The sequence below is a fragment of the Neomonachus schauinslandi genome, chromosome 15 (assembly GCF_002201575.2).
Source record: "Neomonachus schauinslandi chromosome 15, ASM220157v2, whole genome shotgun sequence".
In the NCBI taxonomy this organism is placed as follows: domain Eukaryota; kingdom Metazoa; phylum Chordata; class Mammalia; order Carnivora; family Phocidae; genus Neomonachus; species Neomonachus schauinslandi.
The window spans coordinates 11,264,255-11,291,076 of record NC_058417.1 but is presented as its reverse complement, the minus strand read 5'-3'; the positions used below and the strand labels follow the sequence as shown (position 1 = coordinate 11,291,076).

The 26,822-nt window shown below is 58.7% G+C and overlaps 1 protein-coding gene across 1 annotated transcript in view; it reads left to right on the top strand.

The window, feature by feature from the left end:
- Positions 1-23,961, top strand: part of MYO15A (myosin XVA) — a 49,730-nt gene extending 25,769 nt beyond the window's left edge. The window contains exons 32-65 of the mRNA XM_044921938.1: positions 103-294; positions 602-762; positions 873-967; positions 1,537-1,663; positions 1,865-1,932; positions 2,007-2,084; positions 2,221-2,401; positions 2,513-2,645; positions 2,980-3,085; positions 3,230-3,302; positions 4,706-4,827; positions 5,068-5,127; positions 5,809-5,884; positions 6,218-6,333; positions 6,421-6,539; positions 7,345-7,486; positions 8,112-8,223; positions 8,312-8,386; positions 8,874-9,052; positions 9,655-9,770; positions 10,245-10,317; positions 10,610-10,682; positions 10,948-11,021; positions 11,256-11,338; positions 12,775-12,905; positions 13,845-13,939; positions 14,139-14,216; positions 14,550-14,646; positions 16,306-16,466; positions 17,078-17,211; positions 18,925-19,058; positions 19,370-19,503; positions 20,640-20,780; positions 23,860-23,961. Of these exons, the coding sequence (XP_044777873.1) occupies positions 103-294; positions 602-762; positions 873-967; positions 1,537-1,663; positions 1,865-1,932; positions 2,007-2,084; positions 2,221-2,401; positions 2,513-2,645; positions 2,980-3,085; positions 3,230-3,302; positions 4,706-4,827; positions 5,068-5,127; positions 5,809-5,884; positions 6,218-6,333; positions 6,421-6,539; positions 7,345-7,486; positions 8,112-8,223; positions 8,312-8,386; positions 8,874-9,052; positions 9,655-9,770; positions 10,245-10,317; positions 10,610-10,682; positions 10,948-11,021; positions 11,256-11,338; positions 12,775-12,905; positions 13,845-13,939; positions 14,139-14,216; positions 14,550-14,646; positions 16,306-16,466; positions 17,078-17,211; positions 18,925-19,058; positions 19,370-19,503; positions 20,640-20,780; positions 23,860-23,961 (3,841 nt within the window). The remainder of the gene's footprint in view (positions 1-102; positions 295-601; positions 763-872; positions 968-1,536; positions 1,664-1,864; positions 1,933-2,006; positions 2,085-2,220; positions 2,402-2,512; positions 2,646-2,979; positions 3,086-3,229; positions 3,303-4,705; positions 4,828-5,067; positions 5,128-5,808; positions 5,885-6,217; positions 6,334-6,420; positions 6,540-7,344; positions 7,487-8,111; positions 8,224-8,311; positions 8,387-8,873; positions 9,053-9,654; positions 9,771-10,244; positions 10,318-10,609; positions 10,683-10,947; positions 11,022-11,255; positions 11,339-12,774; positions 12,906-13,844; positions 13,940-14,138; positions 14,217-14,549; positions 14,647-16,305; positions 16,467-17,077; positions 17,212-18,924; positions 19,059-19,369; positions 19,504-20,639; positions 20,781-23,859) is intronic.
- The last annotated feature ends 2,861 nt before the right edge of the window (positions 23,962-26,822 follow it).

Below are 26,822 nucleotides of genomic sequence, written 5' to 3'. Positions count from 1 at the left end.
CACTCTGGTCATGCTTGGGGTCTGGCTCGTGTTCCACGGTTTCTCCGGGCAGTACCTGTTGGCTCCATCTCTCATTTCTGCCCCTCCATGTGCTGTCACCAGGGGCCTGGCAGATGGCTGGCGGGGCTGGACAGTGGCCATGAAGAATGGAGTCCAGTGGGCAGAGCTAGCAGGCCACGACTACGTGCTGGACCTGGTGTCCGACCTCGAGCTGCTCAGGGACTTCCCGAGACAGAAGTCCTACTTCATCGTGGGTGCAGAAGGGCCCATGGTCGGCAGGGGAGGCCCCAGAGCGTAGGTGGCTACCCGGACCCTTCACGCAGATGGCCTCTCCTAGCACACAGCTTTTCTCCCAGCTGCTGGGTCGGAGCTGAGTTCTAAACCTAAGCTTTAAGTAACTTCTACACCCACCGTGGGGCTCGTATTCACAACCCCAAGATCAAGAGTCAGATGCTGCACTGCCCCCCAGGGCCCCACCTTTAAAGGGAGAGAGTCACCCATTTCCAGAGCCCAGAGGAGAACGTGGTGGTGGCGGGGGGTGATTCTGGGAGGGCCATGATCTCGCAGGAGGTCGGCTGCTCCATAAGCCCCTGCCCTACAGGTTGTTTGGGAACAGCTGGGACTCAGATGAGGACACGCCCACCAGGCCCCAGTCCCAGGGACATGCGCCCAAAGTGGCTGACTCCGATGGGTACCGCAGCCACAACGAGGATGGTACAAGTGGGGAGACTGGGGCCCAGAGAGGGACAGCGACCCACCAAGGTCAACCAGCAGTGGCCACTGTCTCTGGTAGGGAGGGATCCTGGGGGCTGTGTGGGGTGATCAGCAGGAGAAAAGAGCTTGGCTTTTGTGTCCCCCACCCCCCCAAACAGACTCAGACAGCCTGGGAGAACCATCTGTGCCCCACAAAGGACTGGATGGCTACCTGGACAGCCTCTTCGACCCTGTGCTGTCTTATGGGGATGCGGTAGGGATGTGGGCGGGTGTTTGCAGACCCCTGGGACCACGTGTGCACACCAAGTCACATACCCACAGGGTGGTGCAGGAGCCTCTCACAGCCAGGGTCGGTGGCGGGGGGGGGGGGGGGAATGTCTCATCTGGGTCTCTGCTGGGGGCCCGGCAAAGGATGAGGATGTCCTCATGGCTAGAGATGCTCCTGGCTGACCCCAGAAGGACCCACAGCTAAAGGTCCAGGGCCCCCCCTCCCCCTCCGGTGGGAGCCAGCCCCCTCAGGCACCCTTGCTCATTCCGGGAACTCCCAGGAGCCCCTCCGTGGCATGATGTGGGCCCTGAGAGGACACAGCGCCTCTGAATCTGTTTACTCTCCTGTGGGAGGGGGGATGGGTTTGCAGAGCTTGCAGGGCTGTGGGAATACTGACTATGAAGCCGCATGAGCGGAGCTGGGCAGGGAGCAGACACTAGGCTGGCGGGAGGCCCTGGGGACAGAGGAGGTGGCCAGTGTCAGGTGCCCGTTGCCATGGAACCTCGGGAGTATGGCGGTGAGAGGCAGACACTTGAGCCACCTGCTGCCCCTAGGACCTGGAGAAGCCAACAGCCATTGCCTACCGCATGAAAGGGGGAGGCCAGCCTGGTGGCAGCGGCAGAAGCAGCCCTGAAGACCCCCCCAGGAGACCCCCAGAGCCAAAACCAAAGCCAAAGCCAAGTCAGTGCCTGCCCCCAGGGTGGTTCCAGGGTTGGGCAAGGTGAGGGGGGCTCCTTCACCTGCTAGGATGGAGGCAGCCATGGGCCGCCTGGTGGGGGTGAGACAGCAGCAGGGTGGGGGTTAGCTAGGGAATTCCCACTTGCCGCCATCTCCCACCCCTTGAGATCCACGCCCTCTGACTTGCCTCCCCCCGCCTCCCAGTCCCAGGCCTGGATGCCTCCACGCTGGCTCTGCAGCAAGCCTTCATCCACCAACAGGCCGTCCTCCTGGTGAGTGCCGGATGGGCTGTGGGAGGTGCCCTGAGCACGGGGCCTGCCCGGTCACCACCACCACCTCTCCCCAGGCCCGGGAGATGACCCTGCAGGCCATGGCGCTCCAGCAGCAGCCTCTGAGTCCCACCCCAAGGCCCTTGCCCCCGGAGGTGAGCCTGGCCTGCCCAGGTGAGCTCTGTGCCGCTCTGGGGCAGTAGGCCCGCAGCCTATCGTGGGCAAACACGGGGTCCCTGAGAACAGGCCGGGGTGTCCCAGAAAGCGCACCCTACGCCCTGTTCTCTGCAGAAACCCCTAGCGCCAGAGGCACGGCCGAAGTCTGTGGGCACTGGACCCCCAGCCAAGCCTGTACTCCCGCGCTCCACTCCAAAGCCTTTGGCCCCAGCCCCTCTGGCCAAGACCCCGAGACCCCCCACCAAGCCCGTGGCCGCCCCCATTCGAGCTCAGGACCGGCTTTGTCCGGAAACCAGTGAGTGTCCTATGCCAGCGGGGTGGCGGGTGGTTCCCAGGACAGGACTGGGACCGTAGCTGTGTCCCCTGTAGCCTTACCCTGTCCCCCACCCGCACCCCTCACCCACAGCTTCTCCCTGCCCGGATCTGGTCCGGTATTCAACGCTCAACTCTGAGCACTTCCCACAGCCCACACAACAGATCAAGAACATCGTCAGGCAGTACCAGCAGCCGCCGCGGGGAGGCCGGCCCGAGGCCCTCAGGTCAGCTCAGCCCCCGTCCCCACCCTCCGGGCCTCTGGAAGAGTGGCCTCCTCACCGCGTGGCCATCAGCCGGGTGGCCGTTCACCCGGGGGACAACCTGCTGCCCAGCCCCCTTCAGGGAGTGAGTTTGCTCACGCAGATGGTCCAGACGAGCCCTTCAGCCAGAGGAGGGCCTAGACTGCTGCTCTCTAGGTAGTGCTGTGTGACCTCAGGCCAGTCTCTGATCCTCTCTGGGTGCTCATGTATAACGGTGGGGGTGGGGAGGTGGAGGAAGAAGTTCCCTATTACAGGAATTTGTGGCTGGGAAGAAGAAACTCCTGTCCGATCCCCGCAGGAAGGATGGCGGAAAGGTGTTTGTGAAGCGGCCAGACCCCCACGAGGAGGCGCTGATGATCCTCAAGGGGCAGATGAGCCACCCAGCGGCAGCATCTGGCAGCCAGGTGGGGGGCACTTCCGGGCTGGGCCCCAACAGGACAGAAGACAAAGCGGGGCATTAGAAATTCAGAAACCTGCTGCCCCTGCCACTGCCCCCTTCCTGGGTGCCCCGTCTTGCCCCCTGAGCACTCTCTTTGTGGTGGGGACAGGTGCCCAGAGAGGCCGTGGCCTTGGTCAAGCCAGTGACCAGCACCCCAAGGCCATCCATGGGACCCACACCAGGTGAGAGGCCAGGAGGGAGGGAGAGAGGGAGGGAGGGAGGGACACGAGGGTCCAGGTGTATGAGGGACCCTGTGTGCGCACAGCGGAGTCCTGGTCTACGTGTCCGTGGCATGTGTGTGTGTCTGTGTCCCTGAGCCCACGTGGACCTACTGTGTGCACATTTGTGTAAGTATATCGGCACTTAAATAACACTGATCTCAGGCCAGACCTACTCTGGCCTCACTAAATCCTCACTAAAATCCTTCAAGGAAGTACTGTTTTTGTCTATACTTTACAGATGAGAAAACAGACACAGAGGGGTGAAGTGACTTGCCCAAGATCACACAGTTCAAAAGTGTCAGACCAGGGATCTAAACCCAACCCTCCTAGCCTCACAGTTGGAATCCTAATCTTTATGTCCTCTGCCTCATGGCAACCACAGTGAATGTTTAAAATTTTTTTTTAAAGATTTTATTTATTTATTTGAGAGAGAGAGAATTAGAGAGCGCACATGAGAGGGGGGAGGGTCAGAGGGAGAAGCAGACTCCCTGCCGAGCAGGGAGCCGATGTGGGACTCGATCCAGGGACTCCGGGATCATGACCTGAGCCGAAGGCAGTCGCTTAACCAACTGAGCCACCCAGGCGCCCAACCACAGTGAATGTTTAAACACATAAATCAAAAAAATACGTACGTACATACATACATACATACATAAATCAGCTCACCTCATGTCCCTGCCAAAAGCTCTCCCATGACTCCTAGGATGAACTCCAGACTTCTCACTATGGTCTGTGAAACCCTGCATGATCTGCCCACCTCCCCAACCTCATCCCTTCCCTCTCTCCCTTTGGCACACTCTGTTCCTGGAACACAGCAAGCCCACTCCTACCCCAGGGCCTTTGCACTTGCTGTAGGTAGAATGCTCTTCCCCAGAAGATCTTTGCATGCCTGGCCCTTGTATCATTCAGGTTTTGGTTCAGTGTCATCTCAGAGAGGTATGCCAGATCACGGAGACCGAAGGACCCTCACAGGCCAGCCCCTAGACTCTTTACTAAGTAGCCCAGATTTATTTCCATCCCAGCTCCTAGAACTGAGAGCTTTATTATGTCTTGTCTGTTCTATCTACACTTACCACAAGACTGAACACAAGGGCAGGCGCTTTGTCTGTACCGTTCACCCCCCAGCCTGTAGCACAGACCTGCTGCATATACTAGGTGATCTATATATGTGTCAAATGAAGGATTGAGCCAGGGTGGAGCTGTATGATTGTGCGTGTGGCCTCATGATTGGTGTGTCTACAGCCAGGGGTGTGGGAAACCACTTAGCCCCAGCCCCTTCCCCGACAAGAGGTCGCCCCCCAATCCCCTTCCTCATCAGCACTGCCTCTCTCACTCATGCCTCTCCGACTCACTGTGCTCCCCAGGGCCACCCTCGCGGTCGCTGGAGCCCCCTGAGGAGCCCCTGCAGACGCGGCTGCACCGCCTGGTGAACCCCAACTTCTATGGCTACCAGGACGCCCCCTGGCAGATCTTCTTGCGCAAAGAGGTACCTGGCCCGGCTGAAGCCAAGGGAGGGGCTGCAGGGGGGCGAAGCCCTCTCCCCTGCAAGGGGCAGGGAGGAGGGGCAGGGCTGGGGTAGGGCACGAGGTGGGGCCTGGGCTAGAGGAAGGAGTCAGGGCCAGGGGTCCTGGTGGTTTGGAGCCCGCTGTATCTAGGGGGTGGGTCCGGGTGTGAAGCAAAGTGAGGGGACTGTCCCAAGGGCCTCACTGGAGCCCCGATCCCACAGGTGTTTTACCCCAAGGACAGCTACAGCCACGCTGTGCAGCTAGACCTCTTGTTCCGGCAGGTGAGGTCTTCTTTTCCCTTTTTGCCTCAGTGTACTCATCAAGGCAATGGGTACATAGACTAGCTGTCTGCAGATTTTGCTTCTGTACTCTTGGATTTGGGGTCCTTGACCACAGTGAGGATGGGAAGCTGTTCTACTGAATTTCCCACCCTCGTGGACAAGGTCAGTAAGCCCACAATTTGATTTAACCAAACACACCATTTTTCTGAGCTAGGTGGGGCTCAGAAGTCAGATCCCAGCCCCAGCAAGCAGAGGAGAAAGCTAGGGCCCAGGAAGGGCGGCATGGGTTGTAGAAGAGAGGAGGAAGGAGGGGCGCCTGGGTGGCTCAGATGGTTAAGCGTCTGCCTTCGGCTCAGGTCATGATCCCAGGGTCCTGGGATCGAGCCCCACATCGGGCTCCTGGCTCGGCGGGGAGCCTGCTTCTCCCTCTCCCTCTGCCTCTCTCCCTGCTCATGCTCTCTCTCTATCTCTCTCAAATGAATAAATAAAAAATCTTAAAAAAAAAAAAAAAAAGAGAGGAGGAAGGGGGGGGCCTTTGTAAATGGGATCTGATTCACACAGATCACCCCACTGCTGCAGAAATAGGACCCTCCGCGTTCCCACTCCCACTAGACCAGTCCAGCCTGGGCTGCCAGCGGGGGGAGTCTCACCAGCCACCCGCTTTGTGGCCCATTCCCACAGATCCTCCATGACACGCTCTCCGAGGCCTGCCTGCGCATCTCTGAGGACGAGAGGCTGAAGATGAAGGCCCTGTTTGGTACCGTGGGGGGAGGGAAAGGACACGGATGGGGCAGCCAGCTAGAGTCAGGCCAGTGCTTTCCCAGAGGGAGATCGGGGCTGACAAACCCAGCCCCGTTTGCCTCCCGGACAGCCCTCCTGGCTCTGCCTCTGGCCTCTTCCATGGCTAGGTGCCAGGCTGAGTTCAGTTTTGCCTGACACACAGTGTGGCCCTAGCCATCCTCTCTGTCTGTGTAGACACTGAGAACACGCTGTTCCAGTACCTTCTTGCCGGGTGTCAGCCTCCCTCCCTGCAATGTGGGCTGGCAGGGGAGGAGGAGGGAGGGTTCTGACCTGACCCGGCATCCCTTAGCCCAGAACCAGCTGGACACACAGCGGCCCCTGGCAACGGAGAGCGTGAAGCGGGCCGTGGTCAGCACCGCACGCGACAGCTGGGAGGTCTACTTCTCCCGCCTCTTCCCCGCCACGGTGCGAGCCCCCTGCCGGCCCCCACTCACCCAGGGGCTTCAGGGAGGAGGCTAGAAGACTCTCACGTGTCCCTTATCCCCGCCCCAGGGCAGCGTGGGCACCGGTGTGCAGATCCTAGCTGTGTCCCACACAGGCATCAAGCTCCTGCGGATGGTCAAGGGCAGCCGGGAGGCTGGCGGGCAGCTGCAGGTCCTGCGCACATACAGGTGACCGGCGGGCGAGACTGGGGCTGGCTGGAGACGGGCGTGGACCGGCAGAGTAGCGTCTCCTCCCCGACTCTCCCCCCAGCCGACTGCCGAGTGCCTGTGATGTGCCAGGCTCTGTGCCAAGCCCTTTTAAGCAAGTCCATTTTACAGACGGGGAAACTGAGGTTCAGTGAGAGGAGTGGCTTGTCTCAGGTCACACAGCCAGGAAGCGGATGAGCTAGAAGCCCACTACCCTGTCCCGCCTCTTAGACTGTACCCCAGCCCTGCCCTCCCCACTGCACAGTGGGGGCGTCTGTGTTGTGAACAGCCGAGTTTTGTTGCAGCGGGAAGGGCAAGGGTGCTCTGGCGTAAGACCTCGCTGAGTCCTTGGACCCCTCCCCTACCAGCAGCCCCTTTTGTCGTCTGTCACACAAGGACAGGGATAGAGCCTCGCTCTTTGGTTGTGTGAAAGCCTCTTGCTTTGAAAGATGCAGAGAATTTGGTCAGTGGGTGAAAGAGATACATTTGTGTGGGCGAGATCTGGGAGGTTGGATTAAAAAACAAACAAAATGGAGCAAGGCAAAGGGTAGTGAGGGCTGGAGTGTGAGTTCACAGGGTGCTAGGAAATGAGCGGGAGCCACAAGCAGGATGGGGAGGGGACGCTGCGCAAGCTCCCCGGGTCCCGTGGTGGCAGGTGGCAGGGGGCTTGGGTGGAGCTGGGCTTTGGGAACGGTACAGGGCAGGAGCAGGAGGAGCAAGATGGGTAGGGAGGAAGGCGCCCTCTGGCCAAGGAGCCCTGCCTTCAAGCCACTTTCCCGTTCTCCAGCTTTGCGGATATCCTGTTTGTGACCATCCCCTCCCAGAACATGCTGGAGTTCAACCTGGCCAGCGAGAAGGTCATCCTCTTCTCAGCCCGAGCTCCCCAGGTCAAGGCCCTGGTGGACGACTTCATCCTGGAGCTGAAGAAGGTCAGGGTCCTCCTACGGATGCCCCCTCCTCAAGGGGCAGGGGGCGGAGAACAGGGCTCTCGTGCACCTGGACACACCAGCCGCACCTGCCTGGGCAGCATGGATGCCATTGTGGGTGTGCGTGTGCGTGTCCAGAGACTTTGGTCATCTTTCAGGCCTTTCCATAGGCCGTGCTGCCTTCCACCTGGGACACCTGTTCCCACTTCTGCCGGCTCCTTCGGAAGCCTTTCCTGATGCCCTCATCATGGGTGTCACAGCACCCCCCACCCCCGAGCTCCAGGGCGAGTGCCCCCTTCGGCCTCCCACAGCCTCCCTTCCTCCCGACTGGGCAGCCTCAGGCCCAGCGGCTGGCCTCAGTGGGGCAGCTTTGGTGAGGGACGGGATGGCTAAGGCCTATGCATGTGCCCTGATGGCCACCTGTGTTCATCGGACCCCTGACTCCAGCCCATTACAAGGCCACCCCTTCGACTTGCATAGCGCCCTTCCCTCTCACACCCACGGAATGGTCCCTCCCCCAGGAGTCAGGGAGGAATGGCTGTGGATGAGAGGAGCCGGGGTGTGCCCCAGGCTTCTGGGAGGAGGGGGATGGGACCGCAGCCCCTCACCCTGCCCCTGGGCGACCCAGGACTCGGACTACGTGGTCGCGGTGAGGAACTTCCTGCCCGAAGACCCCGCGCTGCTGGCCTTCCACAAGGGCGACATCATCCACCTGCAGCCCCTGGAGCCTCCTCGAATGGGTCAGGGCCGTGGGACACAGTGGGTACGGGAGGGGGAGCTGGGCCAGGGGGCCTCCCTGGCAGGTGCTCACATCAGCTTGACCCCCAGGCTACAGTGCCGGCTGCGTTGTCCGCAAGAAGGTCGTGTACCTGGAGGAACTGCGGCGCAGAGGCCCCGACTTTGGTGGAGACCCCCGACCCCCGGATCCCCTCCCAGCCTCCAGTGCTCCCAAACCTGGAAACCCTTAACAGTTCCTCCTGGCTTCATGCACTCACACTGCACATGCTCGGTGGGGCTTTCTCGGTGCCCCGGAGGGGTCTGGCCTGGCCAGGCCTCCTCAGGCACCTGCTGCGGCCCAGTCAGTTCCTTCTGGTGGCCCCTAGCCCAGCCCTCTGCATATCGGGCTGAGGGGTCTCTGTGTTAGTGTCCCCATGTGTGTGGCCTGGGTCTCTCTCTTTCTGAGAGTCTACAAGCACCGTTTTCTACTCTACCTCCCACTGAGGGAATGCCTTCCCTTTCCCTGTGTCCTTGTCTGCAAATAGGCTCCATGGCATGCCTCCCTCACAGGCCCTGGGCAGGGGCAGGAAGGTGCTCGAATATCCCTAGAGGGGCCCCTTAATCCCAAGACGAGACCCTTCTCTTAGTCTCAGACCCCTTACCTGCGCCCTAGGCTGGAGATTCGGGACCATCCACGGGCGCGTGGGCCGCTTCCCTTCGGAGCTGGTGCAGCCTGCCGCCGCCCCCGATTTCCTACAGTTGCCAGCCAAGCCAGGCCGGGGCCCGGCCGCCGCCGTGGCCGCTGCCGTGGCCTCCACAGCGGCTGCATGGGAGGTGGGCCGCAGGAGGGAGGTGAGACCGGCAGGGCCGGCCATGGGGCTGAGACCGCGGGTGCAGGCAGACAGGAGCAAGGTCAGCCAAGGGCGTGGCCAGTCCCAGGATAGGGCGAACCTGGTAGGGCTAGCCAGATGTGTGACGCACAGGATGTGACCAGAGATGGTTGGAGGTGTGGCGAAATGCGGTCGGGATGGTGGGGGTCAGCAGAAGGATTGTGATGAGACCCGTGGGGCAGGGACCAGCCTGGGGGCCAGTAGGGGTGGGGCCAGGCAAATGGGGCGGGGTCAGGCATGTGGAATGGAGCTAGCGAGGGGTGGGGTGAGGTAGAACTAAGGAGTGAGAGGGAGGATCAGCCACAACCAAGCAGCTGGGGAGGCCAACCCTAGGCTGAGATGGGGGCGTGGCCAGGTGCCGCAGGGGGCGGGGTCAGCTGGGCCCGTGGGAGGTGTGACCAGGCAGCTGGTGCCAGGACTACCGAGGCGGAGTGGGTCTAGGTGGGTGGGGGTTAGGGGCAGCCTGAGAGGGTCTGGGCAGAGTCAGCCTGCGGTTGGGTGTGGCAGCTATGAACGTGACCAGGTGTGGCAGGACAGGACCTCTTAGCTCTGGCCCTTCTGCAGGGTCCCCCGGTCAGGGCTGGCCCCCCTGACCGAGCAGAGGACAGCCTGACTCTCCCCCCGTACTCGATGCTTGAGTTTGCCCAGAAGTATTTCCGAGATCCACAGAGGAGACCCCAGTGAGTGGTGGCCCCACCCCTGGTCCCCACTCTGAGGAAGGTCCTTCTGGGGCTTCTTGCAGCCATCCAAGTGGGGACACCCCACTTCTGATGGGGGGGATGAGAAACCACCCAGATGTGAAGTCCACCTGCAGCCTCCGCTTCCAGGAGCCTTCCTGCCTGGTTGACTGACATTGGGTCAAGAACATTCTGGGTGGAGGGGCGCCTGGGTGGCTCAGTTGGTTAAGCGACTGCTTTCGGCTCAGGTCATGATCCTGGAGTCCCTGGATCGAGTCCCACGTCGGGCTCCCTGCTCGGCAGGGAGTCTGCTTCTCCCTCTGACCCTCCCCCCTCGCATGTGCTCTCTCTCTCTCATTCTCTCTGTCTCAAATAAATAAATAAAATCTTTAAAAAAAAGAACATTCTGGGTGGAAAGGGGATGTAGCTGGAGGCTCAGAGGCAAGACTAGTTAGTAGTGCCTGTCTCCTGTTGCAGGGATGGCCTCAGGCTAAAATCCAAGGAGGGTCGGGAGTCCAGAACCTTGGAAGACATGCTTTGCTTCACCAAGGTGTCCAGCCCCAGGCCTGTTTCCCCACCTGTAAAATGGTGATGCAAGAGCCCCCCCCGCCCAGGCCCCTCAGGCGAACAGCCTTGTCCTCAGTGGGACCCCTCCCAGCTCTCAGCACCCCAAGGGCCTGAGCGCACCTCCCAGCGGCAGCATCTGTCCCCATTGCCAGGCAAGCCTGGCCACCTTTTCTGTGGTGTGGACTCTCCTGTCATAAGACGGGAGGCACCACCTGGCCCTCCTTCTGACATGTCCTTCCGCCATCATGACACAACCCCCCCTCCTCCCCTCACAGACCCCACTCCAGGAATCTCTCATCGAGCTCAGCGACAGCAGCCTCAACAAGATGGCCACCGACATGTTCCTAGGTGTGGGGGTGGGATGGGACCGCGGCCAGGGCTCGGGGGCCGGGTGGGATCCAGCACTGCGAGACCCTGCTCATTCCCCCCACCGCCCGGGTCCTAAGAGTCTTCCCCTCCCCGCAACTCAGACCTGGGGCCCCATTAAAGGAAGAGGAGCCCCCAGCTGCCTCGGGTTGTACCCTCCCAGGGACGGACCCAACCTTGGGGTACCCTGGGGTGAGTGGGCAGTTGGGGCGTCTGGTGGCCTGAGTGGGACAAGTCGTTCCTATAGCTGTGATGAGGTTCATGGGTGATGCTCCGCTGAAGGGCCAGAGTGAACTGGATGTGCTTTACACCCTCCTGAAGGTCAGTTCAGCAGACTTTGCCGGATGCTCCCTTTCCTGCTTGTGTGGCTCACTTTCCCCATCTGTCAACCAAAGTTGCAGGACATTGCAGGGCGAGGAGGGGGGAAGCCCAAAAAGGAGTGCATCCTGCAGGTGGGGAAGGGGCTGGGGAAGGGACACCAGGCCTTTCTCCAAGTGCACACCCTGTTCTTCTCTGCCTCGTGTGTGGCATGGGCCCTGGCCTGCCCTCCTCCAGCTGTGTGCGGACCATGACGTCATGCGGGATGAGTGTTACTGCCAAGTTGTGAAGCAGATCACGGACAACACCAGTACCAAGCTGTGAGTGAGCTGGGCCTTTACCTCTGCCCCCTAGTCCCCATGCTGTGTCCCCGCTTCAGGAGGGGCCGGTTCAGCCTCTCACCCCCCACCCAGGTCTTCCCTCCTGATTCCCTCCCCCCTCATCCTTTTCCTCACCCAGTAGACAGACCACATGTGCTTGGAATTGCTTGGTCTGGGACAAGCCACTGCTGCTCTCTGAGCCTCACTTTCCTCATCTGTAAAATGGCAATGATAATGTGTTAAGTCCAGGATCTTGGTTTCAAGTGACAGAAGCCGCATCCAAGCTGATTTAAGCAAAAGAGGGCTCAGGTGACTGAAAGGCCTAAATACAGCTTCAGGCATGGCTGGATCCAGGTGTCATTGGGAACAGGCTTTCTCTATGTTCTAGTCCTGCTTCTCTGTGTTGATAGCATTCTTAAGTAATATCTCCCATCCACTGGCAAGATGCCAGCTCTGGGGAGACATTTTCCAGCTCAGTAGTCTTAGGGAAAGCAAGATGGACCTGATATTGTAGCAAAAATTCCCAAATCCAGTCTTTTGGGCTTGAATTGGTCCCGTGCCCATCCCTGAACCAACCGCCATGGCTGGAGGATACGGAGTTTGACTGGCTAGAAATGGGTCAAATTTTCATCCCTCAACCCATCACCAGATCCAAAGGAAGGCTGAACTCTAATTGGCCAGACCTGGATCAACTAACCATCCCTAAACCAATCACTGTGGCCAGGGGGCTACAGTGTTCTAGTTGGCCAGCCCTGGCTCCCATGCCTGGCGCCAAACCACGGTGACCTAGGGAGGAGTGGGTGCTTTCTTAAAGGAAGCCCAAGTGCTGTCCCCAGACCCCAGCAGTCCCCACGAATGAAACCTCACCTGTGGGGCAGGGTGAAGGTGAATGACTGTGTCTTACCCAGGACTGACACACAGCAAGTGGCCATCATGGGATGCTCTTGTTACCTACTAGGTCCACCCTCCCGTTCCCATCTAGTCTACCTCCCCCACTCACTCTCCATCCCCCCGAGGAGTTTTAGAAGCACTCGGCATATCCTCCGGCCCCTTCCCACCCCCTGGCCCTCCGTGCCACTACCTGTGCCCAGCCCCACTGGGTTCCTCTTGCCCTCCTTTGAGGACTTCCTCCCAGGAGCCTCCCCAGAGAGATTCTACCCAGAGAATAACTCGAGTTTTTGCGCATGTCCGGCCTGTCCTGTCAGGGGCCTCATCTCCTTCTCTCCCTGTCGCCCACCCTGGCTTCCCAAGCAGAATGTACCTCCTGCATGGCTGTGGGGCCCCCCCCGCCCCCCTCTCCTTGGCCGGGGAGCACCCTCAGCAAACAGGAGCTGCCTGAGAGCCGGAGACGTCCAGCCGCGTCCCAGGAGACTCCTGGCGCGGCACTCCAGGGCTGCGGGCACCTGTGACGTGGCCCTGTGTGCGTGTGCCCTCAGGGACAGCTGCCTGCGAGGCTGGAGGCTGTTGTACATCATGGCTGCCTACCACAGTTGCTCCGAAGTCCTCCAGCCACACCTCGTTCGCTTCCTCCAGGACGTGAGCCGGACTCCAGGCCTGCCCTTCCAAGGTGAGGGGCCAGTGAGTGGTGACTCCGGGTAGTGAGCACGTGGAAGGGACTTCTAGGTGGGCCGAGTGGCAGGAGCAAAGTCCTGGAGGTGGGACTGTGTGGCATGTGGGAGAAGGAAGGAGGCAGCAAGGGCCTGGAGTGCTGGGTGAGGCCTTGCTTCTCTCTCGGCCATTGCGAATCCACAAGGGTCTTGAGTGGGTCTGGGCAGGGGTGAGACCCAGCTGGTGGCAGGGTCTCAGCCTTTCCCCGCTTGGAGTCTGGAGGAAAGGGGCCAGGCCTCAGCCTTACCCCGGCCCTTGTTTCCAGAGCAACCCCTGGGTTCCGCCTAAGAAAAAGGTCATCATGGCAGTCATGAAGGAGATAGGGCACCTCACTTTGCCTGCCCCCGAGTCCTCCTCTTTGACTCAGTTAACATTCCCAGACTGTGAGATGAATAGACCCAGCTCCCCCGCAGGGAAGGGCTCCCAGATCCGTGGAGGCAGCGGGATGTGCCCAGAAGTCTTGCCTCCATCTCCTCCCCAGAGCAGGGTGAGGGCGCTCTTTAAGCCCGAGAAACAGACGGTGCAGTCTTCTGCACCGGACTCTGGGTGAGGGAGGGTGGTTGGCAAGGGGGTTCCGGCTGGCGGGGGGACATAGCCCCCGGTCAGCAGCTGGAGGTGACAGCTATTTTCCAAGGCTCAAAGGTAGCCAAGGGGACCGTGGGCTAGACAAAAGGCTTTAACCACATGGGATGTGGGTTCGAATGCAGTTCTTATACAGCAGCCCTCAGCCTTGGGCAAATCCCTGCCCCTCTCGGGGCTGTTTCCTCAGCGACCACGTGGGAGAGGAAATGCCCCGTAGGTTGTGGAGAGAAACCAGTGGGCTTGTGGCTGGTGGCCGGAAGAGCCTCCTTCTCGCACTGCCTACCCTGGGCAAGGCCTTGACTCCCCGTCTCTGCAGGTATTGCCAAGGCCTGCGAACAGAATCTGCAGAAAACCTTGCGCTTCGGTGGCCGCGTGGAGCTCCCCAGCAGCATGGAGCTTCGGGCCATGTTGGTGAGCGTGGGGTGGGGTCAGGAGGAGCGTGAAAGAGGAGCCCTGCCCAGAGACCCTGTGGGCACTCAGCGTTCACAAGTGTTCCTGCCCACGCCGGTCCAGAGCCCCTTGGCTTGGGGGACTTCCATGGCCGGGGACAATTGCTGGCCCAGATCCCAGGACCCGGCCTTTCTCATCTCCTCCCCTCTCTCTGTCCCAGGCGGGCCGCAGTTCCAAGAGGCAGCTCTTTCTTCTCCCTGGAGGCCTTGAACGCCATCTCAAAATCAAAACGTGCACTGTACGTGAGGGACTGTTTCTGGCAGGCAGGTGCTGGAGGGAGACTGGTGGGCCCCCAAGGGTGCTGAGCCGGGCAGGGCAGGACTTAGGTCTCAGGGAAGCAGACCGAGTCTCAGAGAGGTGAGGGGTCATACTGCCAAGAAAGAATCTGAACCCTGAGTCTCTCAGACTCCAAGAGCTGTGCTCCTTCCCTGCATGAGGCCGATTCTCAGAGGATCGTTCGTGTACCTGCAGGGGGCCTGAGGAACTCTGTGCTTGGCTTCCCGGGGCCTGGGCCGACTGTGAGGACGGAGATCGGCTCAGTTGGCCCAGCCTCACCCTTCCCTCCCTCCAGGTGGCCCTGGACATGGTGGAAGAAATCTGTGCCGAGATGGCTCTGACACGCCCCGAGGCCTTCAGCGAGTATGTCATTTTTGTCGTCACCAACCGAGGTGAGCGGCCAGGACTAGGGACGCTGGGCCCAGCCTGTAAGGCCCAGGTCAGATGCCACTTCCTTCAGGGAGCCCCGGGCTGCCATGCCTAAGAACTTTCCTGTGCGCCGAGCACCCCCAGCTCTGGACGTTGGTCTTGCCTACCAGACTGGAAGTTCATGGAGGACAGCGGCTTGCTCAGCGGGAGCCCATGGGCCCTGCCCTCAAGCAGCTCACGTCCTGGGAAGTTTCCTTGAGTAGACCCTGGCTTCTGGGGCCCGCCTGTCTCTCAGGCTGTAATAGTGGTCCCGCCTGGCCCTTCTCACGCGGCCCAAAACCCCTTCCGTCTGCGGCCCACTCTAGACCGTGGTCTTGCCTCCTGCCCCCGTGGTCGGCCCCAGCCACCTGCACCCAGCTCTTGTCGCTGCTGCCTGGGCTCTGAACTGTGTGTCCTCAGTCCTGACTGCCTGGGTCCAGCTAAGACAGGGCGGGGCAGTGGTAACAAAATGGTCCTCATAACTGACGTTTATGGACCAGATACGGTGTCCCAGGCACAGTTCAAAGCATTTTAATTGTAAAACTCCTTTAGGCCCAGCAGCAACCTTATGAAGTAGACGGTGATCAGCCCCATTGACAGGGAAACTGAGGGCCAGGGAGGTTGAATAAGTTTCCTGTGGCTGCTATAACAAATTACCGCATATTTAGTGGCTTAAAACAACACAAATGTATTATCTTACGGTTCTGAAGGTCACAAGTCCTGAAATGTCAGCAAGCCTGGCTCCTTCTGGAGGCTCTAGGGGAGTATCCCTTTTCTTGCCTTCTCCAGCTTCTAGAGGCCGCCCACACCCCTTGGCTCCTGGCCCCTTCCTCCATCTTCAAAGCCAAGAGTGTAGAATCTTCAAACCTTTCTCTCTCTCTCTCACCTTCGTAACTCTCCTTCTGAGGACCATTGAGATGACATCGGGTCCACTTCGATAATCCTGGATAATCTCCCCTTCTCCAAATCCTTAATTTAAGCACATTTGCCAAGTCCCTTTGCCATGAAGGGAAACATATTCACAGGTTCTGGGGAGTAGGACATAGACCTCTCTGGGGAGGGGGTCCATTATTCAGTGGAGGTTAAGGGATTTCCCTAAGGTCACACCGTGGGGATTTGAACCCGGGCAGTCTAGCCTCAAGAGTCTGGACTTTGTCATCATGCCACGCCCCCTCTTTGGTAAAATGTTACTGAAGATGTGGGATGGGGAGCAGGAAGGTCAATGCAAGAAGGAAAAACTTAAACCTCCCTCACAGACTCAGACCCCCTCATTGCCAGGCCCCAGTCCTCCCCACCCCTAACCCATTCCAGGAGCTGGGCAAGGGGTCTCTCCTGAGGGAGTTCTGTAGAAAGGCACCCATGGGTCTCATGATCTGCGGCCTGTGGTGCTTCTCCCTGTCCCCAGCCTCCTCGGAAAGGGGCTGGGCTTCCTCGGAGCATAACCCAGGACACTTTCTGAGACCTAGATAGGCTGTAGCTTGGACTGGAATTATTCCCAGCTCTGCTCATCAGCATTCTGCAGACATAGGGCACCCTGTTCCATATACATGCTCCCCTTTAGGAAGGACTCCACATGCTGGAGCGGGAAGGGCCTCGCCCAGGCTCTGCACGTACGCTCTGCAGTCACCCCCGGCTCTCCACAGGCCAGCACGTGTGCCCGCTCAGCCGCTGTGCCTACATCCTGGATGTGGCCTTGGAGATGGAGCAGGTGGATGGTGGCTGCATGCTCTGGTTCCGGCGTGTGCTCTGGGATCAGCCACTCAAGTTCGAGAATGAGCTCTACGTGACCATGCACTACAACCAGGTCAGCACATGTGGTCCACTCTGGGGTTCTGGAACCTTCCACACTCCCCTGTGCGAAGTCAGACTGCACAGCCTTGGCATCTGAGGCCTTCCCAGCTATAGCGACTCTGGGTGCATGCTCAGTTTTCAAAACCCCCGGCCCACTGGCCGTTCCTGAACGCTGCAATGCAGATGTCCGTGACACTCTTCCTTGGCCACTGTGGGGACTCCCATGTGGCCTTCAGGGCCACGGCCCTCCCCGTTCACCCTCACATGCCTCTCAGTGTTCCCCAAAGCCCAGGAGGGTGGCCGGCCACCCCAGCCCAGAAACGGGCGGGAGCGGAACTATTAAAATCGCGTGTGGGGGTGCCTGGGTGGCTCAGTTGGTTAAGCGACTGCCTTCGGCTCAGGTCATGATCCTGGTGTCCTTGGATCGAGTCCCGCATCGGGCTCCCTGCTCGACGGGGAGTCTGCTTCTCCCTCTGACCCTCCCCCCTCTCATGTGCTCTCTCTCTCAAATAAATAAATAAAATCTTTAAAAAAAAAAAAAAATCGCATGTGTTCACGTCTTCCTCAGAGGAAAGTGTGAGTGCAGGCCTGCCTGCAGCCCCTCATCGGAATTCTCCCCCACAGGTCCTGCCCGACTACCTGAAGGGCCTGTTCAGCAGCGTGCCAGCCGGTCAGCCCAGCGAGCAACAGCTGCAGCAAATGTCCAAGCTGGCCTCCCTGCAGCACCGGGCCAAGGACCACTCCTACCTGCCCAGTGTGTGAGCACACCCCTCACCCCGTCCCGCCGAGGGCCCTTCCAGGCCCCAGCACTCCGCTCCTGCACCCGCGTCTGCCAAGCTGGCTGGGAAGGTGGGGGGCGGGGGCTGGTCCTGGCCCTGGGGCCGAAATCTTCCACCACCCACAGTGAGCTGGGACTCAGCCTCCTTCCGCAACATTTTGCGTCTGGTGGGTCTTCACAGCTCAGAGAAAATGGAACGATAAAAAAGCTTTGGAGATGCACAAAAAAAACAGGTTTCTGTGGCCACGCAGAAAGATTCGGCCACAGAAACGTTCACGGCGGTACCACAACCTCAATCCCCAACAATAGGAGATTCCTTAAATAAATCCTGGGTGTCAGGCAGCCTTTCAACCTATGTCCCCAAAGAGGTGATACATCAGTCATCCTAAGACTTTTGGTCTCAGAACATTTTTGCTCTTAACCATAGGACCCCAAAGAGCTTTCGTTATGTGGGTCGTACTTACAGTATTGAAAATTGAAACTGAGAAACAACTTCAAATATTTGTTTGAAAAATAAGGATAATGTATTAAACAGTATAAATAACTGTATAACAATTGTAGTTCTAAAAACACGTGAGAAGCAGTTATAACTCAAGCAACGTAAATTATGTGCCGATACAAACAACTTCTAAAAAACAACTGTATTTTCCTAAAAAATCGGAGAGTGGCACGAGTTTACGTTTTGCCCATCTCTTTACCAACTGGCCTAACAGAAGACAGCTGGTCAGATGTGCTTCTGCGGTCGGTGAGCTGGGATCTCACAGGTCATGTGGCCTCCGGCAAATTCCACTTGTGCGAGAACAGGAGGGGAAAAGGCCAAGTAACATCTTAGCTCTTAATGTTATCAGGGAAATGGCTTTGACCTCCCAAGGCCCTTGGCCACACCCTGAGAAGCCCTGGTATGAATAATAGTAAGATAACATAGGTAGGTACCGCTGTCTCCGTAAAACTCTTTTTATGTTCCAATTTTAGGCAAAAGGCGAAGGAAGCACGTACACCTATAATCCCAATCCTGGAAAAAAAAAAAAATCACTGAGTTTTACTTTTTGGAAGGCATTTTGCGTGCATCATCGCAGCTAATCTTTATTTTCCGCCTTACAGACAAGGAAATTGAGGCCCACAGAGGTTACAGGGCTTACTGAAGCTTACCCAACTAATAGGTGGGGAAACTAGGATCCAAACAGAAGGGACTGGAGTAGGGGCTCTGTTGGCCCAACGGGTCCAGCCTGGAGCCCCACGCTGCTCTGCTCCATGCTCTGACCCGCTGCTGGTGGTCACTTTGCCCCCCCCCCCCCACCACCATATTCCCCCCGCCCCAGTGCGTCTCACCCCTATGGCCTGGGCTTCCCCTTGGGGATTGGGGCTACAAAGGACTAACCCACCTTGGGTTCGAGCCTCGGCCCCCTAGTTCACTCAGTCACCGTGTGACCCGGGGCCAGTCAGGGAACTTCTCGGAGCCTCAATCCCCTCATCTCACACAGGGAGCTTAGTGGTAGGGGCCACGGTCATGGAGCCCCTGCCATGGACCAAGGCGCCGAGTGAGCACACTTGACAGGCAGCATTTAGTCGTCCAGGGAGGTGCAAAGATCATGTCGGTTTGGCCTAACACCTGCCCCGTGGTGAGGATGACTGAGACCGCGCGCAGGGCACGTGTGACCGTGGGCACTCAGGCCCGCTATCCCTCCACACGCAGGCGAGAGGTGCAGGACTACATCCCGGCCCAGCTGTACCGCACCCTGGCCGGCTCGGCCTGGCTCAACCTGCTGGGCCAGCACCAGCAGCAGACACAGGCGCTCAGCCCCCACCAGGCCCGTGCCCAGTTTCTGGGTAAGCGCCTGCGGCTGGGGCAGATAAGCGAGGGGTGCTCCTGGAGGGTGGGGAGGGAGGCACTTTTTTCTTTGCACAAAGGCATTTTCGGTGCTAGCCCAGCCAAGCACCTGCCTGGAGAGAACATCTTTCTAAAATGTTCACCAAGGCACCACCGAGGCTCTGGGCGGCCCTGGGCAGATGGGGGTGGCGGGTGCTGGAGAGGCGGGAGGAGCCTGGGGTGAGGACACGTATGCGGGACGCAGGACGCAGCCTCCGAGGGAAGACGCAGGCTGCAGCCTGACCGACCGCCCCTCTTCTCCCCACCCCAGGCCTCATCAGCGCCCTACCCATGTTCGGCTCCTCCTTCTTCTTCGTCCAGAGCTGCAGCAACGCCTCGGTGCCAGCCCCCTGCATCCTTGCCGTCAACCAGAATGGCCTCAACTTCCTCAGCGCCGAGACCCACGTGAGTGGCCGGAGCCTGGCCCCGCCCCGGCCCCGCCCCCTGCCCGCACCACCTCCGGGGGCTGAGCTGGGCCCCCGGCACGCAGCAGGCTCCGGCTCCGCCCCGCTCTGAGCCTCACGGGCCCGTCCGGAACATGGGTCTAACAGCAGAACCCACCCCACTGGGCTGTGGTGAAGGTCAGCCGCGGTGGGCGCTCACGTAAATAGCGCACGGGTCCAGACACTGATTCTTCCCCCGTCTGGAGGCCCGAAGCCGGAGAGCAGTTGGTTTCCCGCCCCCCAACCCCGCCCGAGGCCTCTTTCTTGGCGTGTAGATGGCCGCCTTCTCCTTCCTCACTGGCCTTTTCTCGGCATACACATCCTTGGGGTCTTCGTCGTGTCCAAGTTCCCTCTTCTTCTTAAGAACACGGGTCGGATTTGAATTGCGCCCACCCTGGTGGTCTCATTTCAACTTCGTTTCCTCTTTCAAGGCCTTGCCTCCAAATACACTCACACTCTGAGGGACGGGGCGTTAGGACTTTATTGCAGGTGATTCTAGGAGACACTGGAGTGAGGAAGTGAGACCAGGAAGGACGGCTCACACAACTTGGGAACACACTTTCTGGAAGGGTGTGTGAGCAGCAAGCTCCCGCTGTGGGAACTGGCGCTGGAGACAGCCTGGAACACGCCCCTCGAAGGATGCCCTCTGTTCTGGGGGCGAGGGAGCCGGGGTGTCTACCCACCTTGTCGCTCTCTGTCACTAACTCCCATTGCTCTGGATTTCTGTGCACGGGCTTGGGCTTTGCTCCTGGGGACAGAAAGCAAGCTCCAGACAAAGAGGGGCAGATGGTGAGAAGTAGCTTTGAAGGGAAGGTCAGGGCACCACTGGCACCTACTGCACCCCTAGCTCCCAAGGCTTCAGAACAGCGCCCGGCACACTGTAGATGGGTGCGTCTGTATTTGTGGAATCAGTTTCACAGGTGAGGAAACTGAAGTCCAGAGAGGTGAAGCGACTTGCCCCAGGTCACACAGCAAGTCCTAGGGAACTGGTGCTCCAGCCCAGAAGTTCTGCCTCCTATGGATCTGATCTGCAGGGGCGAGGTAAGGGTGGGTGAGGCTGTGCCACCCACAAGCCTATCTCCTCCCCTCTCCCTGTAGGAGCTGATGGTGAAGATCCCCCTGAAGGAGATCCAGTCAACTCGAACCCAGCGACCCACTGCCAACTCCAGCTACCCATATGTGGAGATTGCACTGGGGGGTGTGGCGGCCCAGCGCACCATGCAGCTGCAGCTGGAGCAGGTGGGTCCAGCCCCGGCACCCAGGCCTTGTCACCCAGCCCCTTCCTCCTTCATTCCACCCACCAGGCTCTCTGCTGGGCCTGGCTCCAAGGTAGGTCCAAGGTGCCCCAGGGAGCATCCATCCAGCCCAGTGCTGGGGACAGAGCTAACCCAACTGAGCAAAAACTGTAGGTCATTCGGGTGGTCTCCCAATGAAGCATCTTAGTGGTAGGCTCATGGGAAAGGGCCCAGGTTATTTGCAGAATATTGAGGAGTTTGTTGGGGAACTGGGGAGACACAGCCAGGGCAGGGAAGGTCTGAAAAGCCCTTAAATGTCAACCTAAGAATCCGGGCATTCTCCTGAGGGCACTAGGGAGCCACAGAAGGTTGGTGAGAGGGCAGGGACACAGGAAGTTTGAGGAAGCTCACCTGGACTGAGGCTTGGAAGACGGATGGTGAGGCCTGGGACTGAGGGTAGAGGGTGGGGTCCTCATGTGACAGGCAGAGAAACTGAGGTCCACCTGCCCTGTATCTTCCCATATTTTTAGCAACTGTGGCTGCTTCTTAAAAGCCATGGCTGACCTCTAGACTCCTGTCCAAGTCTCACACCCCTGGGGTGAGAGTTCTCATCCCACTGGGGAGAGAAGATTGAGGCCCAGGGAAGGTTGTGGGACCAGGACTAGGGCCTACACATGTCTGCCCTTGCCAGCCTTCCACACCCCCTCAAGATCTCGGCCTAGAACTGGCCCCCACACCAGGGCCTGCCTTGGAGGGGCCGACCTCCCAGGGCAAGAGGGAGGGACTCCCACCACCCTAGCCCTTCCGCTGAGGGACACAAAAAAGCCCCTTCGGCTCCATGTACCTCTTGGAGAGCTGCAACTCAGGACCAAGCCAGACCAAGTCTGCTTCCCACCACACCCCAATTCCACTCCTGCCAAGCTCACCCCCAGTCTTGGCCTTACTTCTGGCCTGGCCTGCTTCCCAGAACCTTCCTCTCTGAGCTCACACCACAGTGAACCTACCTTATGCTCCTTCTTGGGCTCCTTTTCTGCTGCCCCCTCCCCTGGATGATGTCTGAATGTTGCCAAGTCTCAGCGCCTCGCCCCGCACTCTTTCTGGCCCTGAGGCAACCGTCTCTGCTGTGACAGCCCCCATATTTCTGTCTCCTGCCCTGACCCCTCATCATCTCCCCTGGAGACCAACAGGCCTTACTTGAGAACCCTCCCAGGCACTCTCGGGCCCTAACCCAGGGGCCTTTTTCCTCCCCGTCGCCTCCTCTCTTTACCTCTCTGGCCTCTGCTCTCACCACCCCCCACCCTCTGCTCGCAGCCCTGGCCTCTTCCAGCTCCCTGATGCCAAGCTTGCCCTCACCTCTCTGCCCCAGACCCTTTGCACTCATTGTCCCCTCTTCCCTGGTTCGATCCAGGGCTCTCCCCGTCCTTCCCTTTATCTGGGTACAGCACAAGCATCACCTCTTTCCAGAAGCTTTCCCTGACCTTCTCCCTTATATATTACTATCTTCACCTTGGTAGAACTCCTTAGGGCTTGCAGATCAGTTACTTGTTTACATATTGTCTGTTTCCCCCACCAGAATGCCAGCCCCAAGAGGCCAGCTCTGTGTCTGTTTTGTCTACATTGTGTCCAAAGCACAGCACCTGGCATGTAGTAGATACTCAGAAAGCGGTTGGTAGGATGGATGGTTGGATGGGTCCTTTTTGGCTTTTCCCCTTCTTTGCAGACCCCCAACCCCTTTGATGCTGCTGCCTCTGCCTCTGGCATGTTTGGGGCGGGGGGAGGGGGGTGCATTCATTCATTGATTCAACATGTAACCACTGAACATCTCTATGTAGCAGGCTCTGCACTGGCTACAGGGATACTGAGGTCACTGTGACCCTCTCAGCCCTGGCCCTCACCGAGCCCCAAGTCAAAGAATCTCTCCAGTAGCCCACGATCCGTGCTGAGAAGGATGTAGCTGAGCTTCCCGGGATGTAGTCAGTGAGGGCTTCCAAGAGGAGGTGATGCTGAGTATTGCAGCAGTGCAGCCGACAGACCTAGGTCCCCCTCTCGCCCACCTCTGACAGGCTGCATGAGGGGGATCTCAAGGCGCCCCACTTCTTACTGAGCTTCAGTTTCCACACTTGTCAGGTGGGGCCACGGCTCCAGGGAGGCCTCACATTTTGCACGTGGGTGGGAGGGTTGGCTGGAGCATTGCCTGGAGGGGACGATGCCCATCATGCATGCCCTGATCTCATCCCCCGAGGGGGCCCCCAAGCGTGGGGCAGGCACCGCTGACATCAGCACAGATCGCTTCGGAGTGGGGCCTTGGGCCTCTTACCCCCTGGGTTCAAGTCCCCACCACCTGCCTGCCAGCTTCGAGGTCTGGGGCAAGTGGCTTCAGAGTTCTGGCCTCAGTTTCCTCGCCGGTGGAATGGGGTGTAAAAGTGTCTGCCTCATAGGGATACGGTGTGGACGAGAAGGGGTAAGCTGCAGGAACTTTCGGGACGGTGCATGGCACACAGTCACGGCTCAGTCCCTGTCCTTTCTCTTTACCTCTGTCAGGGCAGCTCCCGTGGCCCCTCGCAGATCCCTACAGGGATGCCCCCGCCGCCTGTGGTCTGAGAACCACTCTCAGGTGGATTTTCCACAATTCTCTGCCGCCTCTTCCTCCCCACGCCATCTGGGAGCCCTGAGGCTGGCCCATGGCTTATTCTCTGCCCTGGGTGCCCCGTGGTAACCATGGCAACACATCACTAGACACTTACCACTTATCGACTAGACTCATTTTTTCCATTTAAAGGGTTTCCATGTAATAAAATCTCACAGAATCCTCCCTGCAGCCTTGTGAGGCAGGCCCTGGGAAACCGAGACCCTACCGATGAGGCCGCTGAGGCTCTGAGAGCTGAAGTCACCAGCCCTAGGTCACGCTGGTCACACGCAGCAAAGGTGGCCGATGCGCCTGGTCTGCTGCTTACTGATCCTTTCCGGCCGGGAGGCGGAGACAAGGGTGGGACCCGCCAGTCCTCTCCCAACCACATCTCACCCCAAGGGGAGAGCTGGGGGAGTGCCTCTGGCCGCGTGGACTCTCACCGTCTCTCCTGCAGGGCCTGGAGCTGTGTCGGGTGGTGGCCGTGCACGTGGAGAGCCTGCTCAGTGCCCGTGAGAAGCGGCTCACGCTGCCCCCCAGCGAGATTACGCTGCTGTGACCCAGCCCCCGGCCCTCCAGCTGCCCTCTCCCAGAAGGCTTGCTGTGTGGCCCCAGGGAGGTACTGGGTCTCTCTGGGCCAGTGACCCCTGGAAGGGACCAGACCCTTGGTAGGGAGACTACGAGGTGGTAGGACGAATGACCTAAGTTCCCGGGCGTCACATACGCAGTATGGGCCCGGCCCCAACTCGCCCCTGTGGCAGAGAAGCCCCACACCAATGGTCTAGTCAAACTGGACTCTGCATTTGCTTTACTGCGGGTCTGATGTTCAAATCTGCTGCGGCTCCACATCTCAGCCCCTCACGTGCCCTCCTTGAGTGCTCCCCGCACCGCTGCTCAGCTTGGATTTCTGACCCTTGGTCTTGTCTGTGCACATAAAGGGTGTGCCTGGCAGCCATTCCTCCCTCCACACAGTTGCTGAGTAGCTGGAAAAGCAGCCTAAGGGAGGAGGCAGGAATTGGGAGGCCCAGCTGAGCCCCTGACTCACTGCCCGTGAACAGAGCGTCCAGCAGAGACCTGTCCTTATCTCTCCCTGCAGACCCGTCCCCCCAACTCCACACTCCTTAGGTAGCCCCAACCCAGGCCCCCCCATCACTGGATGGCTCACACAAGGTTTGAGAGGGGTATAGTGCAGGGAGAGAGAAGTTTCACGTCAGAGTCTGGGGAGGAAGCAATCTGGCGAAGGCTTCCCAGAGAATGGGACACAGGGGTTGGGTTTTGAAGGATGGGTTTAGGCATTTGCTAGGAATAGATGGAGGGGAGGGGAATGAACATTCCAGAGAAAACAGTGTTCATTCCATATTGTATCCCCCAGAGCCTAGGACAATGCCTATCACAGAGTAGGCACTTGCACAACGCTTGTTACATGGATGAAAGGATAAATAAATAAATGTTGATGGAAAGTGCTGGTGCTTTGGGGAACTTGGGGAGGAGGGAGGCACTGGGCTTGGGAGAAGGCTGGATAGGTATCTGAGGGCATAAGTAGCTGGAGCCATGGTGCCTGAGGACAGATGTATTTACTCATTCAACAGCTATTAAGCACCTACTGCGTACGAGGCAAATGCCAAGCCCTGGGACTTGCTCACAGTGAAAGGACTATAAACCATGACAAGATCTGTGAGTGGAGTTAGCTAGGTGATGAGGGGAGGGAACAGCATGTGGGCTTTACTCGTGAAGGACTTGAGACTGAAGAGGCCAGCAGGGATGGATGGAGTCAGGCTTGCAGGCTACACTAGGGGTTTAGGATTTCATCCCAAGAGTCATGAGGAGCCTTCAAAGGTTGTTCGGTGGGAGAAGGATTGTAATCTGCTCAGATCAGACTTTGAAGAGGTCATTTCGACCACAAAGCAGAGTGAACGTAGGGGACGGGGAGGCCAAAGCGGGGGCTGCTGTCGTGTCAGCCGGGAAACTGTGGTGCGGACACTGCTAGTGGTGACAGGCGGGGAGAAGTTGGTATCTCTAGGGGATCAATCAGGCTGTCCTGAGACAGGGAAGGTCAAGGAAGAGCCCTTCACACATAGGCCACGGGGCTGTCCCACTTTCAAACACTGTCGGGGTGGCTTCCCCCAAAGCAGCCCCACTGAGAGAAATCCAGTGCATGTAGCTGATTTGGGAAGTGAGGGAAGTGGAAAAGGAGCCAGAAAGAGTGCGTTTTCCATCAGGCTACCCCTGCTGCAGTCACTCTGTCCCCCCAACTCCACACTCCTTAGGTAGCCCCAACCCCAGGCCCCCATCACTGGATGGCTCACACAAGGTTTGAGAGGGGTATAGTGGAGGGAGAAAGTTTCACAGGTGAGGGGCGAGAGGCCTTCTGGGTTTCAGAATCCAGGTGGGCCTTGTGAGTACGGCCCCTTGGAAGTGGCTCCTCGAGGTTGAGCTGCCCTACTGATGTGCATGGAACTGAGAGGAGCCTTCCAGCCCATCCCTGGCAAGGCTGCAGATCTATGAGCTGGAAAGGGGACTGAAGCCTAAGTTTTGGGGGTGGTTTGCTACATAGCATCGGACAACCCAAACACCAGAGCTTTGGGATTTCAGGACCTAGTAATTCAAGCCCTTGTAAAAGGAGGTCACAATCCCCAGAAGGCAGAGTGGAGAGTCAGGTGTGACAGGAGAGTCAGACCCTGCTGTGTCCCTCGGGCACCGTAGCGATACCACACTAGGCCCCTCTACCTGGGCCAGGACCTAGAAAGACAGGAACTCCAGGTAAGTGTGCGGAGATCCAGAGTAGAAGGGACCAAGCCTCGGGGTTCCCAGCCGAGCGTGTGGTGAGAACAATACAGGAGAAAGGTCTAGGTCGCCTGGGAGCCCGAGACAGTCAACTGGTAAAGGCTTGAGGTCCCAGATGGGTGTGGCAGGATGCACCATATTTGGGCACCGAAAAGTAACCAGAAGGACTTCATTGCATCCCCTATGTGGGACAAGTGGCTAGACTTGGTCAGGTTCTGGGGTCCACATACTCCCCTTGCTGGTTCCCCCTGCCTCGGGGTGCTCCCTGTTGCCCAGAGCCCACAAGCCTATTAAGAGAATCTTCGCTTGGTAGTTGAAGGCTGTGGAGCTAGCTGATTAGCTGTGTGGCCTTTGGCAAGCCCCTTGCCCTCTCTGAGCCTCTGCTTCCTTCTTTGTAAACCGGAAGCACTGACAGAAGTCTTACAGCAAATACTTCCTAAGGGGTCATCATTATGTCCAGCATAGGATACAAATGGATGTCTGGGGTGGGGGAAGACTTTTTTTCCTTTAAAAAACTAATTCTCACCAACTTTTTACTCTGTACCAGGCATTGTACATACACTGACTCATTTAACCCTCAAAGTACCCCCAGTGAGGTGGGGACTGTTATCACCATTTTAAAACGGGAAAACTGAG